The sequence below is a fragment of the Crassostrea angulata genome, chromosome 7 (genome assembly GCF_025612915.1).
Source record: "Crassostrea angulata isolate pt1a10 chromosome 7, ASM2561291v2, whole genome shotgun sequence".
In the NCBI taxonomy this organism is placed as follows: domain Eukaryota; kingdom Metazoa; phylum Mollusca; class Bivalvia; order Ostreida; family Ostreidae; genus Magallana; species Magallana angulata.
In genome coordinates this window covers 28,855,767-28,874,166 of record NC_069117.1, presented here as the reverse complement: position 1 = coordinate 28,874,166, position 18,400 = coordinate 28,855,767, and the positions used below count along the sequence as shown (strand labels likewise).

General features: G+C 34.1%; 1 protein-coding gene across 1 annotated transcript in view; it reads left to right on the top strand.

Annotated features, from left to right (window-relative positions):
• The window catches only part of LOC128157090 (multiple epidermal growth factor-like domains protein 8), an 82,480-nt gene extending 67,956 nt beyond the window's left edge, over positions 1 to 14,524 (top strand). The window contains exons 32-36 of the mRNA XM_052819456.1: positions 403 to 579; positions 4,939 to 5,081; positions 8,093 to 8,225; positions 8,813 to 9,032; positions 9,169 to 14,524. Of these exons, the coding sequence (XP_052675416.1) occupies positions 403 to 579; positions 4,939 to 5,081; positions 8,093 to 8,225; positions 8,813 to 9,032; positions 9,169 to 10,115 (1,620 nt within the window). The 3' untranslated portion in view covers positions 10,116 to 14,524. The remainder of the gene's footprint in view (positions 1 to 402; positions 580 to 4,938; positions 5,082 to 8,092; positions 8,226 to 8,812; positions 9,033 to 9,168) is intronic.
• Positions 14,525 to 18,400: the final 3,876 nt, after the last annotated feature.

The window sequence follows — 18,400 nt, the reverse complement described above, 5'->3', positions numbered from 1 at the left end:
GTTTTTTTATAGTATCTATTATATTTACAAATACATAACAATGCATTGTGCATGCAATTTTTACAGTGATTACCTATGTTTTTGACAGCTGTAAACTTTATGAAATTATTACAAAAGTTTGGTGCCTGGGATTTTATATTCTCAAGTTTATCAAGTTTATTGCCACATTTTTTTTTCATGTGAATCTTTATTAAAACTTTTACCCGTATGCCAGCTTCATGTAAGATCTCAATTAGAAGTAAAATAAATGATTTGATAGTAATTCTATTAAGCAATACTTTCAAATCATTCATTTTACATTTTATCTCTTGTGCACCATTCATATCAAATTTTAATGCATAGTTTTTCAATGCATTTAATTCCTTCAATTTTTCATGCACCAGATCTTTTTATTTCTTTTAGGGCCGCCAGTGTAGTTTGTGTAAGAGTCGATTTGTAGGAGATCCAACTGAGCGGAAGCCATGCGTGTCTTGCTTTGTTCACTGTAACAACCACACAGCGGCGTGCCTCTCCATGACTGACTACAGCAACAGGACCTTCATGGCTCTTTTCAGGGGAAACAACAGCATGTTAGATGACGTACGGTGGAATCTTGGTTTTTGTATACATTAAAGCTTGATGTTAAAAAGTGTAAATTCAGGCTATAAAATTACAATATCATGCTTTTTTGATACAGTATCCATGTTTGATTTTAATTTAGTCATTTGGAAGAACTTCATTTAAAAAGTTCCCAATTTTGATTTTTTTGGTCATATCAGTTGGTCCATTAGAGGACTAATTGGCATCCATTTTTGGTTATTGTTGGTAATCTTTAGGATATCTTAACCTCTTGTTAGATAATCAGTTCTGATATGCAACCGATCTTTTTAAGAGCAGAACAGCTGAAAAAAGTTTTAATAACTTATTAAAACAAGGGGCAAATTACCTTGCTGATATAATCTTTTGTTATACCCCTGCTCCAAAGGAGGGGGGTTTACTGTTTTACCCTTGTGTGATGTCTGTCTGCATACTTAGCACCTATTAATTGCAGATGTTTGAAATTTTTACACACTCTTTATTTAGGTACTGTAGATTCTTTATTAAACGTGAGGAATTATTGTCTGCGTAAAAATGCGAGAAGCACATCTTGCGAATTTTAGAATCTCACTTTTATTTTTAGCTCACCTGAGCTGAAAGCTCAAGTGAGCTATTCTGATCACATTTTGTCTGTCGTCCGTCTGTCCGTCCATCTGTCTGTCCGTAAACTTCTCACATTTTCAACATCTTCTCAAGAACTACTGGGCCAATTTCAACCAAACTTGGCACAAATCATCCTTAGGCAAAGGGGATTCAAAGTTGTGAAAATTAAGGGCCACACTCGTTTTCAAGGGGAAATAATTAAAAATTAATGAAAAATTTCGAGAAATTTTCAAAAATCTTCTTCTCAAGAACCAGAAGGCCAGGAAAGCTTAAACTTGTGTGGAAGCATCCTCAGGTAGTGTAGATTCAAAGTTGTGAAAATCAGGACCCCCGGGGGTAGGGTGGGGCCATAATGGGGTGTCGAAGTTTTACATAGGAATATATAGAGTAAATCTTTAAAAATCTTCTTCTCAGAAACTAATCAGCCAGGAAAGCTGAAACTTGCGTGGAAGCATTCTCAGGTAGTGAAGATTCAAAGTTGTGAAAATCATGACCCCCGGGGGTAGGGTGGGGCCACAATGGGGGTCAAAGTTTTACATAGGAATATATAGAGTAAATCTTTAAAATCTTCTTCTCAGAAACTAATCAGCCAGGAAAGCTGAAACTTGTGTGGAAGTATCCTCAGGTAGTGTAGATTCAAAGTTGTGAAAATCATGACCACTGGGGGTAGGGTGGGGCCACGATGGGGGTCAATGTTTTACATAGAAATATATAGAGTAAATCTTTAAAAACTTCTTCTCAGAAACTAATCAGCCAGGAAAGCTGAAACTTGTGTGAAAGTATCCTCAGGTAGTGTAGATTCAAAGTTGTGAAAATCAGGACCCCCGGGGGTAGGGTGGGGCCACAATGGGGTGTCGAAGTTTTACAACGGAATATATAGAGTAAATCTTTAAAAATCTTCTTCTCAGAAACTAATCAGCCAGGAAAGCTGAAACTTGCGTGGAAGCATTCTCAGGTAGTGAAGATTCAAAGTTGTGAAAATCATGACCCCTGGGGGTAGGGTGGGGCCACAATGGGGGTCAAAGTTTTACATAGGAATATATAGAGTAAATCTTTAAAATCTTCTTCTCAGAAACTAATCAGCCAGGAAAGCTGAAACTTGTGTGGAAGTATCCTCAGGTAGTGTAGATTCAAAGTTGTAAAAAATCATGACCACTGGGGGTAGGGTGGGGCCACGATGGGGGTCGATGTTTTACATAGAAATATATAGAGTAAATCTTTAAAAACTTCTTCTCAGAAACTAATCAGCCAGGAAAGCTGAAACTTGTGTGAAAGTATCCTCAGGTAGTGTAGATTCAAAGTTGTGAAAATCAGGACCCCCGGGGGTAGGGTGGGGCCACAATGGGGTGGTCGAAGTTTTACATAGGAATATATAGAGTAAATCTTTAAAAATCTTCTTCTCAGAAAGTAATCAGCCAGGAAAGCTGAAACTTGTGTTGAAGCATCCTCAGGTAGTGTAGATTCAAAGTTGTGAAAATCTTGACCCTTGGGGATAGGGTGGGGCCACAGTGGGGGGGTCGAAGTTTTAGATAGGAATTTATACATAGAGTGAATCTTTAAAATCTTCTTCTCAGAAACTAATCAGCCAGGAAAGCTGAAACTTATGTGGAAGCATCCTCAGGTAGTGCAGATTCAAAGTTGTGAAAATCATGATCCCTGGGGGTAGGGATGGGCACAATGGAGGGTCGAAGTTTTTCATAGGAATATATAGAGTAAATCTTTAAAAATCTTCTTCTCAGAAACTAATCAGCCAGGAAATCTGAAACTTGTGTTGAAGTATCCTCAGGTAGTGTAGATTCAAAGTTGTGAAAACATGATCCCTGGGGGTAGGGTGAGGCTACATTTGGGGGGGGGGGGGGTGTTAAAGTTTTACAACGGAATATATAGAGTAAATCTTTAAAAATCTTCTTCTCAGAAACTAATCAGCCAGGAAAGCTGAAACTTTTGTGGAAGTATCCTCAGGTAGTGTAGATTCAAAGTTGTGAAAATCATGACCCCTGGGGGTAGGGTGGGGCCACAATGGGGTGGTCGAAGTTTTACATAGGAATATATAGAGTAAATCTTTAAAATTCTTCTTCTCAGAAACTATTCAACCAGGAAAGCTAAAAATTGTGTTGAAGTATCCTCAGGTTGTGTAGATTCAAAGTTGTGAAAACATGATCCCTGGGGGTAGGGTGAGGCCACATTGGGGGGGGGGGGTGTTAAAGTTTTACAAAGGAATATATAGAGTAAATCTTTTAAAATCTTCTTCTCAGAAACTAATCAGCCAGATGATTCTTTATAATTTTTTAGACTTTGGCTCCAGGACAATTCCTCGGCCTCACAAGAAGGTTCAGAGTTTGATGTAGCTTAATATCCCATATATAAACAATTGTAAAGGATCTTTTTGAGGACTGCAATACTCAACATGTGATATGACTATAAAATCATCCTGTTAGAAAAGGGACTAATGATTATAAACATTAGAATATCCTGGGGGGGAAATGGATTTTAATTTTACAGGATCTGCATGTATTATTGTACATTGTCCAGATTGTTTGTATTCTGACTTCATTAAGCTGATTTTATCATACCCATTGTTCCTCAGGTGAGCGATGTGGCCCATGGGCCTCTTGTTTAGACAGGTGTAAACTAAATGAAACTACAAATGTATTATCAAAATTCAGTGTTCAGGATTTTAAATTCTCGCCTTTTGATGCAAAACAGATGAATTGCAGAACTAAGTACTGGCTTACAATAAGGAATCTGCACTTTTCCATATGGTGGGATTCAATTTTGAACAAATCAGACATCAACTTTTCCTGATTAATGAGGAGTTTGTTTATTTCTAGCCAAAATTTTGAAACATATTTTTGTCACAGATATCTCGGCAACTAATAATCGCAGAAGCTTGAAATTTTTACACACTTTTTGTTAAGGTCAGACGACACGTTCTCCAAGAAATGATTATAATTTTTCAAATTTTCAATGGCCTGATAATGGATTCTTCTATTGAACTTCTGAGGGTCAAAGTTTAACATCGAAATATATAGAGTTATTCTCTAAAAATCTTCTTTAAAAATCCATTTGGCCAAAGAAGCTGAAACTTGTGTGGAAATATCTTCAGATAGTGTAGATTCAAGTTTGTTCAAATCATGGTCCCCGGAGGTAAAATATATTTTCTTAGAAAAGGTGCAACATTAGTGAAAGCAATCTTAGGTATTGTGGATTCAAATTCGTCATAATCATATTTTTCAGGAGTAGAGTCGGGCCACAATGGGGGGTCCAATTTTACAAAGGGAAACATTTCAAAATCACATAAACTCAAATGTTATAGTATATGGTTTTACTTATATGCAAGCTTTTTGACATATTGTTGATTCTTTAGAATTGTTTAGGCTTTGGCCCCTTGACATTTCTTGGGCTTCACAAGTTTGATGTAGCTTTATATTGCATTTGATTTAGATCTTCTTGAAAACTGTAACTGACCATATTGTGACAAAAAGGGATCAATGATAAACAGAATATCCAGGGAAAAAAATGTTATTTTTTTTATACAGATTTTGTTATACATTGTCCATATTTTATTTGTATATGACTCCGTAATGCTGATTCTATGGTGTCTATTGTTGCTCAGGTGAGCAATGTGGCCCACGGGCCTCTTGTTTTGTCATGGGAACATTTATTGCAATACAGGTTTCTATTTAATGAAAAATAAATGAATCATGTTTTTTGTAAATTTGGTAATTATCTCAGTCTATTGTATTGTTATTAATTTAGCCAATATTAAACGGAACCAAACCTTCTGACGCTGTGTGTGTGGGCTGCAAAAATAATACAATGGGGGCGAGGTGTGATCGGTGTCAAGAGGGATACTTCAGGGTGAAGAAGGAGGGAAAGACGCTAGTGGATGCCTGTATAAAGTAAGTACAACTGTGTGGACTACACTAGTGGATGCTTTCATGAAATTAGTCAAAATATGGGCTACACCAGTGGATGCTTTCATGGAGTAAGTCAAACTGGGGGCATATTCTTTGTGCTGAACTTTACGTGTATAATCATAAAAAATAACTCAATCAGTTGTTGAAATGTGTTAATTTATAGGTCACCTGAGTCACTCAGGTGACCTAATGCAATTGGTCTTCATCCGTGTAAGGGGTTAAGGCTCTAGGGTGGGGCCACTTTGGCCATATAGTGTAAATGTATTAAATCTTAGAAAGTCTTCTTCTCTTCTCCCATACATATTTGAATAAAACTGAGTGCATGGTTATGATGTTCACTGACTCCTCTACCTAAATTGTGAAATTCTTTGTTCCTTGGATAGGGGTTCAGGCTCCAGGGTGTGCCACTTTGGCAATATATTGAAAATGTATTAAATCTTTAAAAATTTTCTTCTCTTCTCTTCTGCATGGTTATGATGTCAACGGACTCCTCTACCTAAACTGTGAAATTCATGACCTCTGGGACAGGGCTTTAGGCCATAGGTCGGGGCCAATTTAGCCATATATTGAAAATGTATTAAATCTTAGAAAATTTTCTTCTTTACTCCCACACATGTGGGGAAAAACTGAATGCATGGTTATGATGTCCACAAATTCCTCCCCTGGGTCAGAGGTTCAGGTCATTGGGGGGGGGGGGGGGGGCAATATGGCCATATAGTGTTAATGCATATAATGTTTAAGAAATCTTCTTCTCTACAGACACAGAACACAGAATAAAAACTAACTGCATATTTAGAAAAAGAATTATCCTATCATCTTTGATAAATATTTCATGTCACCTGCATGTAAGGCAAGGGTTATGGCTTGGAAGGGGGGGTATGTATTTGTCTCATTATTTCAATCTGCTCAGGAATTTCAATGAAAGAAATGAGTTCATTCATCTGTTTAGAAAAGAAAAATAATGATGTCCATCAAAGTTATCGATAAGATATTGTGAAAGCATTTGAAAAGAATTCAGGGAAGAGGATTATAGCAGTTAATTGAGTTATATTCCCTTGCTTCTTCAAAATGGAGTTATCTTCCTTGGCTTGTTCATATTTAGTAATTATTAATCATTAAGTATAATATAATCAAGAAGTTGTATGATCATTAAAAATATCACAACATTGAAATCAAAGATTGTCATACACAGGACCTGTATTAAAGTAGGAAATGTTTTTAATTAATTTACAAGCAAAGCAAAAATGTTTTTCCTTAGAGATAATTGGTTTACAATATCTACCTGTTTCAATAAAAAGTGAAAGTGCACTTAAATTTATTTAATCATTGAGTTTGCTGTGATCTTTCATGCTTTTTCAAGGGAAACTTTAAAGTTATCTTGCAATTTATAATCGGTAGAATTTGATATTTTACTTTAGAAATAAAGTTTCCTGAGTTAGAAGATGAGATTTTGTTCCATTGTTCAAAGGTCATATCAACAACAGTGTATTTAACTTAAACCTCAAATCCCTCTGGGAAATATCTACAGATGTCTAGTTTAGTTTTTGTTGAAGATTGAAAAATCTTGCTTTGCCATGAAGTTGAATTCTTTTTCAAAGCTAACTCTCTGTCTTCTTTGAAAGCTGATACTAAAAGTGCATTAAATAGTTATATGTGGTATTTGATTCCATATTTCTTAGTCTGATATAGTATTTAAAACATTATTTCATAACAAAAATAGTAGAGTGGATAAGAACCTAGCTAGTTGAGAACCTAGATCAGCATTGACTGCTAAATTTGATGCTTTCTATGTACAGTACCAATCAGACCCAACCCAAAAGAAAGTAAACCCAGACTAAACCCTGGGTTTGATGTCGGGTTTACTCTTGGTTTACTAGAGTGAACCCAGAGTAAATCCCAATCAGAAGTAGACCCTTGAGGCAGACACTACATGTATATTTGGAATAATCAAGGGATTGGAATTACAGGCAGTAAGATAATTAGATGAAAGACGGGTCTGCTTCACATTTCAATGTTTAAAGATGACCTTAAGTAAACCCAAAGTAAACCTCGAGTGGACCCAAAGTAAACCCAATCTGGACACAAGTTTACAAAAAGTAAACATGGAGTAAACCCCAAATACATGTAAACCCTGTAAGTAAACCCGGGGTTAAGTGGGGGTTTCTCTGGTGTTAGGTTGCGTTTGATCGATACTGTACACCTAGAATATCTTCGAAAATGTGATTTTAAATTTTTCATATGGAACACATTCTGTGAATTCTATATCCATTTTATAGTCTGTGATCCATATTTCAGATCCTTGTGTTATAATTGGTACAATCATTGAATGGTATCAGTTTAATTAACACTTGAATTGAATGGTTATTATTTCCAGGTATACTTGATTTTAGTGCATCATATGCCTTTCTAACTTGTTCTGAAAGTTGCTCAAAAGCAAACTTCAGCTTTGCATGTTAAGCACTAGTCCTAAATACCAGTATTTATAGTAATCTGTTATAGGTACAATATTATGCTTATGATAAAAACCATACATTTTTTCCACTGTTGTTTTAATGGAGAAAATCATTGCATTGGTTTTATCTATATTAACTTGTACCAGTCAGTACAATGTTTTTCCAAAGCATTCAGACAAAGCTGAAGCCCAGATGGAGATTCAGAAATTAAAACTAAGTCATCAGCAAAAAAAACATGTGATTAACAGGCATAGAATCTAAATATGCTGGTAAAGTATCTGAACTATGTAAGCAAATTAAAAAGTCACCAACATGTAAATTAAACAGTGTAAGACTTAAATTGTCTCCTTGTTTTACTCCTCAATTGGCTCTGAATGGTACTCAACATGTTGTTATTTTTACATGAATACATTGTGTTAGAGTACATATCACAAAAAGTTTATGAAAGTTTCCACAAATACCCGTCTAATACATTTTTATACATTAATGCAAATTAAAGCATGTAAACAATTTTAATAAGTATTTTTTTTTAATTTGTAGATGTCAGTGTAATGGACACAGCGATACTTGTAAAAATGAGACGGGAGAGGGTTGCCAGTGTCTGAACAACACCGAGACCCCCGCCTGTAAATCCAACTCTGACCCCAACGACTACAAGTGCTGGCAAAAACAGGTGAACCATCTGGAGAAATCACTGCATGACTCATTTCTGAACCAAATGCAAATAAATTCTGTGATAAAGAGCAAACTGCAGTTGTTGGAAATGTCTATGCAAAAATGTTTTTGAAATGATTTTTTTTTAAATGTTGTGTAAATCTTCAACAAATGGGACATATTTTTATGAAATAATTTACATAAGTATATTTTCTTAATTCTAATCTTATAGAGCTCTAATTGAGAAAAGAAAAAAAAATTTTTTTTTTTTTTTTTTTTTAATTATTGTAATGTACAAGTACTCTAGTAATCCAGCATGCTTCCAATCGTTTCAAACATTTTGCCACATTAGTAGAGTCTATGGTAAATTTAGTTTACTTTCTTTCAATGAAATTTGGATATCAGTGTTTTTAAATTCTGTGGTCAGCTGCCTTTCTAATAACTTAAAGATTTTGTCATGTTTCTTACTTCCTTGAATATTTTAGGTTTGATGGATCACATTCAGAAAACTTGGTGTTCAACATATACCCATGTTATAATGAAGCCACAGTATCTTTGCATATTACAGACTTTTCCACATACTTCAATGGGTTTTATGTGTTGTAGTGTTCTAAATGCAAGGAGTACTTTATTGGGGATCCAACCAATGGACATCACTGCTACAGACAGATGACGGTAGACAAGGAGTACTGCTTTGATCCAGACACCCAGACAAACTGTAACCAGAACCCTGGGGCACTCCTGAGGGGTAGAACAGTCTTCTTTGCTGTCCAGCCTCGGTACCTTAATGTGGACATCCGAATAACAATAGATGTCACTCTTGGAGGTACTGCTTTAATTCAGCGTCATTTGGGTCTATTAAGAAAGTCTGTTATGATCCATCATGGTATTTTGCAGGGGAAAAATATATAAATGTTTTGGAAATGCTGCTCATTTTTAAACTTAATGGTTCTCTTTTTCAGCTGCAGATGTGTATTTCTCATCAAGTGAGAAGACTTTCACAGTCAATGTTCAGAATATGGGCATACATGCTGTGGAGCTTGACTCTGAATTCACCACTCCGCCCCCATCACTGCAGTCAAGATTCCGATCCAGGCGGAGCATATTTAACTCCACCTCCAACACCTCCCACCCTCACATAACCCTGGAGGCCACCAATTTCCACACATATCACACAGTGCAGGAGACAGGGGCCATTTTGATGTTCAAGAATGTCAGGTCACGTCTAGTGGTGACATTGCCTCTTGATCAACATGATCTTCGAACATCCAAGTTCTACCTGATAATATACGGCCAAGGCAATGGAAGAGGGGGCGGAACGTATGGAAACTTGTATTTCAGACAAGACCAGCCCCATATTGACCTGTTTGTGTTCTTTTCGGTGTTCTTCAGTTGTTTTTTCCTGTTCCTAGCCATGTGTGTTTTACTGTGGAAGTTCAAGCAAGCCATAGACACCCAGAGAAGTCGTCAACGACAACAGAAAGAAATGCTGCACATGGCCTCTAGGCCTTTTGCCAAAGTTCTTGTACTTATTGAGCCGGATTCGTACGTTTTTTCCTCGACTCCAGTTCCACGGAGGCGAACAAAATATTCCAAAGTCACTTCTAGAAATGCACACCACCTTCCTACATTGACCCCTGTAGAAACTAATTTACCTCCTTTGACAATACACAAACCAATATTTATCAAAGCGCCAGTGAGTCCTTTTGACATTGTTCCGATAGCTACAGAACCCACAGCTGACAATATGGTCTCATTGAGAACAGTGGTCATTCAGCTGCCTGGTGACCAGTCTGCTCCCTCCAAACTGTGCTTGGGAACCGGACTGACCCTCCAGAGCAGTCGCACAATGAATACTGGTCACCAGAAGTCGGGGGCGAGGCAGAGAAATGGCCACCATAACTGCTGATGCAACAAGTGGAGAAAATGAGTCAATCTGCATTATGTATTTTAACAATCATTTTCTGTTATATGTCCCCCCCCCCTTCTTAAGAAAAAGCTAGATTTATCCAGTAGTTTAGTTAGTTTTACAGTTCAAGTTGACCAAAATTTAGCACTATATTTAAGGCTGTAGAAAAGCTTTGTAGGAACAGATTTTTTGGAATACATGTACTAGCAATGGAGATTGCATTTTGCTTGATCTTTATTACTTCAACAAGAGTTGACATGTATGTGCATTATTTCATCAGATTTCATTTGGTTGCAGAACTGTGCTTTAATGATGCATTTCATTTCTAATCGTTAAAATATTTTTCCAACATGTTTTTATCTGATGATCTACAATGCCGAATATGGCATACTGCATAATACTCATTAAATATACTGTTTGATTTTTTCTTCTTTTTTCACCTATGTGCTTTAGGTAAAATAAAATCCCTGCACTAAAGTAAAAGTTGAAATTGTCACACTTATTGCTGCTTTTACATACTTGAATAACATTTCTTTGCTGAGTTATGCTACGTAAACAGTTGTGTTTCCATTTCAAAATTTAACTGATCTTTTAGTTTTTACAAAAATATTGCTGAAGCAGTGTCATATAGTTATTCTTCATTAATGCAATCTTTATTAATCTAGCAAAGAATAAATATATGAAAAAGAATCTAATTGAGGTAAGATGTTGCTTGGTCATGCATGATGTCTGTGATTTCCCCCTGCTGAGCAAATGCTTGTGTTCAAATGATATTGAGTGTTCTAAAGGTGCTTTTATGTATTTTTTTTTCTTTTTTGTTGGCAAGAGAGCACACAGATTATGAAATATCACTGAATGTTCTGAAAAAGAAATGTGTGGAAGTTAATTGTTGTGAAAAATGATTTGATTGAAAGAAAGTTACCTATGTTGACTGTTTCATTTTTTTTTTTTTGCGTTCAAGACAAAGATTTTTGTATATACCTGTAGTAATAGACCTAATGAAGTTTCAATTGAATTCCTTTGATTATATGTAATTACTGTAGATATATATATTTGTGAAATTTGTCTGTTATTTTTGTTGACCTCTTGCTTTTCTCTCTGGAGAGTGTGTGAGTGCCATATTATTCTGCTGTATCTTAAAAACACAGCATCTTATAAACATGATAGTTTTTTTATTATTATAATACAGCACATACATAATAATAATGATTCAAATCATGCCACAAATGTAAATTTTGTGCATTAACTGCAAAACTGTGGCTAGCAGGCCTTTCTGAGTGTGATTTTGAACATTGGGTCTATTTGTCGTACAATAGACCATCAACCCCAGTTCTGCAGTTAATCATTTCTCTGATGTGATGGCTTTGCTGATTGAGACATTCCATTGGTTACAGTAGTTCACTCTGATTTGCACAGCAGTCAGATAACCAGTTTTACCTCTTTTTTGTCCAGGATAATGCTCATCTAGTCTTAAATTTATACATATGTTATACTGTTATTTTTATATCTTAATTTAGTTGGCATTTCATTAGCTTGTCAATGAACTTTTTTTAGTCAATTATTACACATAAAGTGTGGTAGGCATTTTAGTAGCTATATTTGTTCATGATTCTTCAGTCAACATATTAGGAAACTAGCCTGTACTATAAAAGACACTCGGATAAAAACCAACCACTTTTATTCTCGTTTATTTATATGCATGTATACATGTAGGCATTTCATTAGTCTTTTTCATCATGGCTTTACTCTTTGAGTGCATTAATTAGCTTTATCCCTTGATTTTGTAATCTTTGAAAATATTTTTTTATTGAAATTTGTTGAACAATTCTTGTTTTAAAGAAGATTGTTTTAATCACTTACATGAAATCGTTGTAGCAGGAAACCACTGTTGATTGATATTCAGTAATATTAAAAACTCAGCTTTAATGGTCAGTGAAAGTCATTATTGAGTGGGCTTAATTTTTTTTTAATTTCCTGCTTTCAACTTTCCTGTGATATTTTTTTTTCTTTAAAGGTGAAAGGTACCTCGGCTATTCATTCTATTATATAAATAAATAAGTTGATATATATTAATATATAACAATATTAAAGCAACATATGACAATGTTTATTTCTGAAATAATTCCAGGTATTCTGTCTAGCTAGCAGTGTAGGAAATGGTAAAGCAGACAAATTTGGGGACCAAATTTGTTTGTGATGAATGAAAATTTTGTAATAGCTGAAATCCCAAAAAATGATAACGACAATTTTACTTAGCTTGTTATGGATTGGAGGAAATTAGAGCATAAGTTTCTTCTCCATTATCACATTGTGTTAATTCAAATGTAATTTTGATAGCCAAGAATTTTCAAAATGAGGACTTTATATTTTTTGTATGTTTATTTTCACGCTACTTTTTCTTTTTGGGTATGATTTATTTTTCGACTAATTGTACTAGAACTATTTCACAGCTCTTTCAATCCATTTATTTTATTGATAAAGAGTTTATGTTATATCCCAAATTATATATTAACTATATAGTATTACCTGTACATAGTTTAACTGCTTGAACTTTGTGTGTTTGCGTACAAATACATTATATAAACCAAGATAGTATAGAAATTATGTACAAATGTATGTACTATGTTAGTCACGGCAGATACATGTATATTGCAGAATTAGTGAAATATGAAGATATGAATTATTATAGTCATGTAGTATATGTACTGATTTTTCATTGTAAATATTACTTGTTCATGAACTGTAAATTTGTTCCTCCATGACACTTAAGTTAAATCCATTTCGCTTATTATGCAATTGTGATAGAGACAGTATTGAACGTTATTTACAAAAAGAAGACCAACTTGCTTCAATTTCAGTTTATATCTAATAAATCAAGAAATATAGGCATAATAAAGTTATCATTAACTATTAACTATGGGCATATTTATTCAGTACTTAAATTCAGGACTACTTGCTCAAAGAGATTGATATTTTTAAGCACAAATGCAATATGCGTATAATTTGCCACTGAACAGCTCAGATACTGTAACAATTACTATGATTTGAAAAGGAAAACTCTTAATAATTGTAATTATCCTTAATTTGCCATGTTTATCAATGTCACATCCTCTTCTACTCTCTTTTCTTATCAGTATTGTATGCATATATGTATATAAATGAATATACTCCCATCAACATTTCAGTGCTTGATCTATACTGATAGTTGAATGTACACTTTGTGTGAATGTCCTTGTTCTTCTTTTGTAATGAACTAGATAAGCGAAGACTCCTATTGTTTGATTTTATAGACATACATTCTAACTTGTACAATGTACAATGAATATGGTAGGAAAATACAACAACCCACTGTAATAAACTTTTTATATTTAAAAAAATGTAATTTTAAGAAGGTGGAGAGATAGTAAAACTTTTAAACCTGTTCCTCCGACTAGGATTGACTTGCAAGGTGTAACAATAAGAAGCATTGGCATAGTCAATGCATAGCCTTATAGAACCTGTTCTGCCTTACTTGGCCACACTCTTGAAAAGGGGGAGGGGGTTGATGTGTTATTATGAATCAAATATTGACTGTTTGAAACTATGTGCAAGTGACTTGGACAAATTTGATATCATTTCACATATTGAATACCTTTTGGTTTCCATTAAAGATAGTATATTTGAAAAACCCTTGTAAGATAACGAGTTAGGTCTGAAATATAATGCAGTAGCAAACCATGGTCAAAATATTCCATCTTATCTAATCTGTAAAAGAAACCTAAGCAATTTCCAGACTGTGGCTTCCAAGTTGAGAGATGCAATTACAATGTCAATTGTCCAAAAAAAAAATGTTTCCAATATTTCATTTATTTTGAGTAGAGTACCTAAAATTGCATATGATTATAGCTTTCTCTTTGTTTGTCTCAGTTTTGATAATCTCCTCCACCTTCTTAAGGTGACAAATAATTTTTTTGCACCTGCAGTTCTTTATTATTCTGTAAAGTATGTGTAGGTGATAAAAGTTCTGTGATGGAGTGCCTTTTTGTTTAATTATTTAAAGGCACAGAAAGACAGAATTGTTTACCCAGAGACATGTACCTGTACAAAATGTAGATTATATACATGCGCGGATCCAGAAAATTTTTCCGGGGGGGGGGGGGGGGTCCGAAGGATAATTGTGTTTGCCAGGGGGGGTCCGAGGCATATTTTCGCGATAATTTTACTATGTAAATTTAATAAATTTTCATTTTCCAGGGGGGGGGGGGGGTCGGGACCCCCCCCCCCCGACCCCCCCTCTAGATCCGCGCATGATATATACCCTGCAACTAATTTCTGTAGCAGAGTGGCTATGTCCTTGTTTTGTTATATTTTGCAAAAGTGTATATTAGAGTCGAGCACTTGGCAATGCAATAAAATATTGTACTACTTATTATGAGGCTTTTTATTATTACTGTATTTTTTCAAAACATTCACTTATTTTTAACTCACCAGAGCTAAAAGCTCAAGGGAGCTTATCTGATCACATTTTGTCTGTCTTCTGGCTGTCTGTCTGCCCATCTGTCTGTCTATAAACTTTTCACATTTTCATGGTACATGTTTAAGTATGCCAAAACAGTTCTGAACTACAGAAAAAATTTCGGCAGATTTTAGTCAATTAGGGCTGCAAACTGTGGTAATTTAGAGGCGACATATTGAAAAATATATAAGTATACAGCAGGCTTGGGGTAATGCTAAATGTAATGGTAATGCATTGCAATGCATTACATGTTTTCAAAGTAATGCTAGTAATGTGTAATGCCTCAAAATTGGCATTACAAGTAATGCTAATGTAATGCATTACTTTCCAAAATCTAGTGTAATGCTGGCATTACATGGCATTACTTTGCATTACTATGCATATTTATGCATGTTCACTTTAAAATATGTTGATGAATAAATGAATAGTTGAAATTGAATTTGATTGAATTTATTTTTAAAGACGAAAGAAATAATTCTAATTGAGAAAAAAATGTTTTAATTGTACATGTTTTATTAAAAAAGGTTTTTAAAATTCATTTTTGAATGGTTTATATTACTAAAGATAACAGCACAATTTCATAACATGTTTAAGAGTGTTGTTATTAAGAGTTTTTAATCATTTAAACAATTTACTCCAATTAGTTTGCACTTCAATAAGAAATGTGTCAACAACACACTATGCCCCCAGGATAATCTAAGTATCAAAACAATCTATTGTTATAAGAAGTGCTAAACACCCCAATCCCCTTCCCTTCGCTATGTCACAATAGAATAGGAGACAGACATGCACCTTTAAAAGCAAAATGAATGCACTGTCCATCCATGATGAAAATCAATATCACTTCCAATATTATAACCTATTTGAAAATAATCTTACTTATTTTCTCTCTTTCTCTCTGTCTCTGTCTCTCTGTCTCTCTCTCTCTCTTGTATATTATTTACACTGTACATTAGTTTGGACTGATAAAAAATACAAGATTTATGTATTTAATTTATTATTGCACTTAACATATCCTAAGATAAAGATCGTCAAACAGTATTTTCCAGTCCAAGCTGTGACTGCTCCTGCAAAACATTTATTTAGTATAGCCCGGAAGGTGGATGCATTTAAAAGATGAACCCTTTGAAACTTCGATCATAAAGTGCAACAGCAATCTTTTGTCTTAAAGTGTCCTCCGTAAAAAGAAATACGATTAAAATATATTAAGAAATATAACTGGGAAAAATCATCTGTTTATAAATAAATAAAATTAAGTGTCCAAAATTATAAAGATTTGTGTAATCTGGGGATATATCTATATTTAGCTTTTAAAAACCGCAACATTATTTCATAAATTGTTATTTGTTACGCATGTTATCCTGTGTCTCTATTTCATATCTGATATTGTATCATGCCAAATTTCTATAAATACCATTTTACTTATGTAATATGTTGTTCATATTGCCACAATATGATTATATATTAAGCAAATAAAGAATGACTCTTGTTTATTCATTGAATTTGAACCTGATACTGAGCATGAAGCTGTAGATATGTTAGAGAATGTTGTATATTTATAACATTTGCAAAAACTCTTTATTAGCTTTACTTTAAAAAAAAAAGTAATGGTAATGGTAATGCATTACTTTACTCATGTAATGGTAATGTAATGCATTACTTCAAGAAAATCAAGTAATGGTAATGGTAATTTAATGCCCAAATTCATGAAGTAATGGTAATGTAATGCATTACTTTACAATGTAATTCGCCCCAAGCCTGGTATACAGACAACCTGATATTACATTTAAGGAAAGAGTCTTGTCTGGTTTCTGGCAATTAAATATTATTAATTATTTTGTATGTCAATATCTTTGAATATAGGACACATACGTAATCAAGGATGAGACGAGACATATAAAATGTTAGATTTGTGACCTGTTCGAAAAACGTTGACCGTACATCGATGCCGACCTTAGGGATATAGCATAATTTCTTTCGATTTTGTTTCGGTGATCTTAATTTTTTTTCCTTTTGTACAAAGATCATAGCAAAGAAATACATGTACAGTCTAGACTCCGTAGCGACTCTGTATCAAGTGATGTCAAACCAGTATCATCTTAGATTATCAACGTGCGTTTCATATTGACGTTATCTACATGAATGTTCCCTAAATCGGAAATTAAATGTTAAAAAAAAATCACATGATTTTCATGATTATCTCTGCACAATTTTTCATATTTTTACAGAGCGATGCCCATTTTTTAATAGTAATTAACATAATTAAGCTTTCATCCACCAGACACTTGTCTGTAATAAAAGTTCACTCAAATTTTTTTGATAGCACAAGGTATCTATACTTTTATTTTTATAGTTTAAATCTTTTGGTGAGTATGGATATTTGTCAAAAAACACATTATTATGATGTTCAAAAACAAATGTAAAGCAGTTCATTTACAAGTTATTTACACTTTCAGTTTTCTTAATACAAGGAACTAGCAATTAACCATAGATACATGTTTAAATATGCCAAAAACAGTTCTGAACAACAGAAAAAATATCGGCAGATTTTAGTCAATTATGGCTGCAAACTGTGCATCGATGCCGACCATAGGGATATAGCATGAATTTCTTCCGATTTTGTTTCGATGAGCTTAAAATTGCATTTTTCTTTCCTTTTTACAAGCATAAATCCTAACATAGAAATAAATTTATAGTCTAGACTGCCATAGCGACTCTGTATCAAGCGATGTTAAAAACATAGAGCCGAGACTAACTTTGTGGTAGAGTATAGCATGGATATTTAAAGTCTTTCCCTTGTATTGAAATATAAAAAAAACCTTTGATGCAGAACATGTAAATTAACTCCTTAACCTAGTATCAAGGAAGACTTAAATGACATAACATTTTCTACAGCTTTATACAGATTTTAATTCAAATTCAAAGAGATATTCATGCATCGATTTGGACCTGATTTTTGGTGTTGAGTTAAATGCTTTATTTACTTTAAATTACGGCGGAGGTTAATAATTAAATAAATTTTCCAGCTCAATTGATACCATAACAACAGCCCACAAATTACATGCAAAAATTCCTTTACGCTTGTATCCGCAGGAAGTCACTACGATGCTGCATGTTAGTTTTTTCTTTACACTCGCAAAATACATGTATATGTGCGCGGTTGTGGATCCGGTTTTAAGTTTAGTGTTCTGTGCGCAAAAATACAGAAAAAATTGAAATTTTAAAGCTGGAATATATTTAAGTGTTCTTTTATATATGATAGTTTATTTCTCAGCAAATCATTCTGATTGTTTCTGTAGTACCGACTAATCTTCTGTGTAGTCTATTTTTACTCCCTCCCTTAATCATGTTAATGGCTTCCTTCTGAAAATCAAGTAGACCAACAGAATAAGTTGCATCAAATGTCATATCTGTGAAACTTGTAAAGATACAACCGAAATGTTAGCACTTTCTGTATTGCTATCAAGATCATCTTAGTCTTCAATGCTTGTTCGTGTATCCAAAGGGGTGCAACTATGAGGTTAGAGTTATGTAGTTAAAAGCTTTATAACACTGACATCACTGGATCAAGTGTTAGCACATCCTATATTTCTTTTTAATCAATAATAAATGACACCAACCCAAAGTTATTGCCGTTTTATAAAAATGTGTTTAAACTGCGAAATTCACCTAGACATAACTGAAACACACAAGCAGGTTCTCTACCTCCGTTTATCAAATCCTTCTTTAAAAGTTACTTTACTTCGTTCAAGTATCCAAGGGGGACTACTATGATGTTGTAGTGATATTT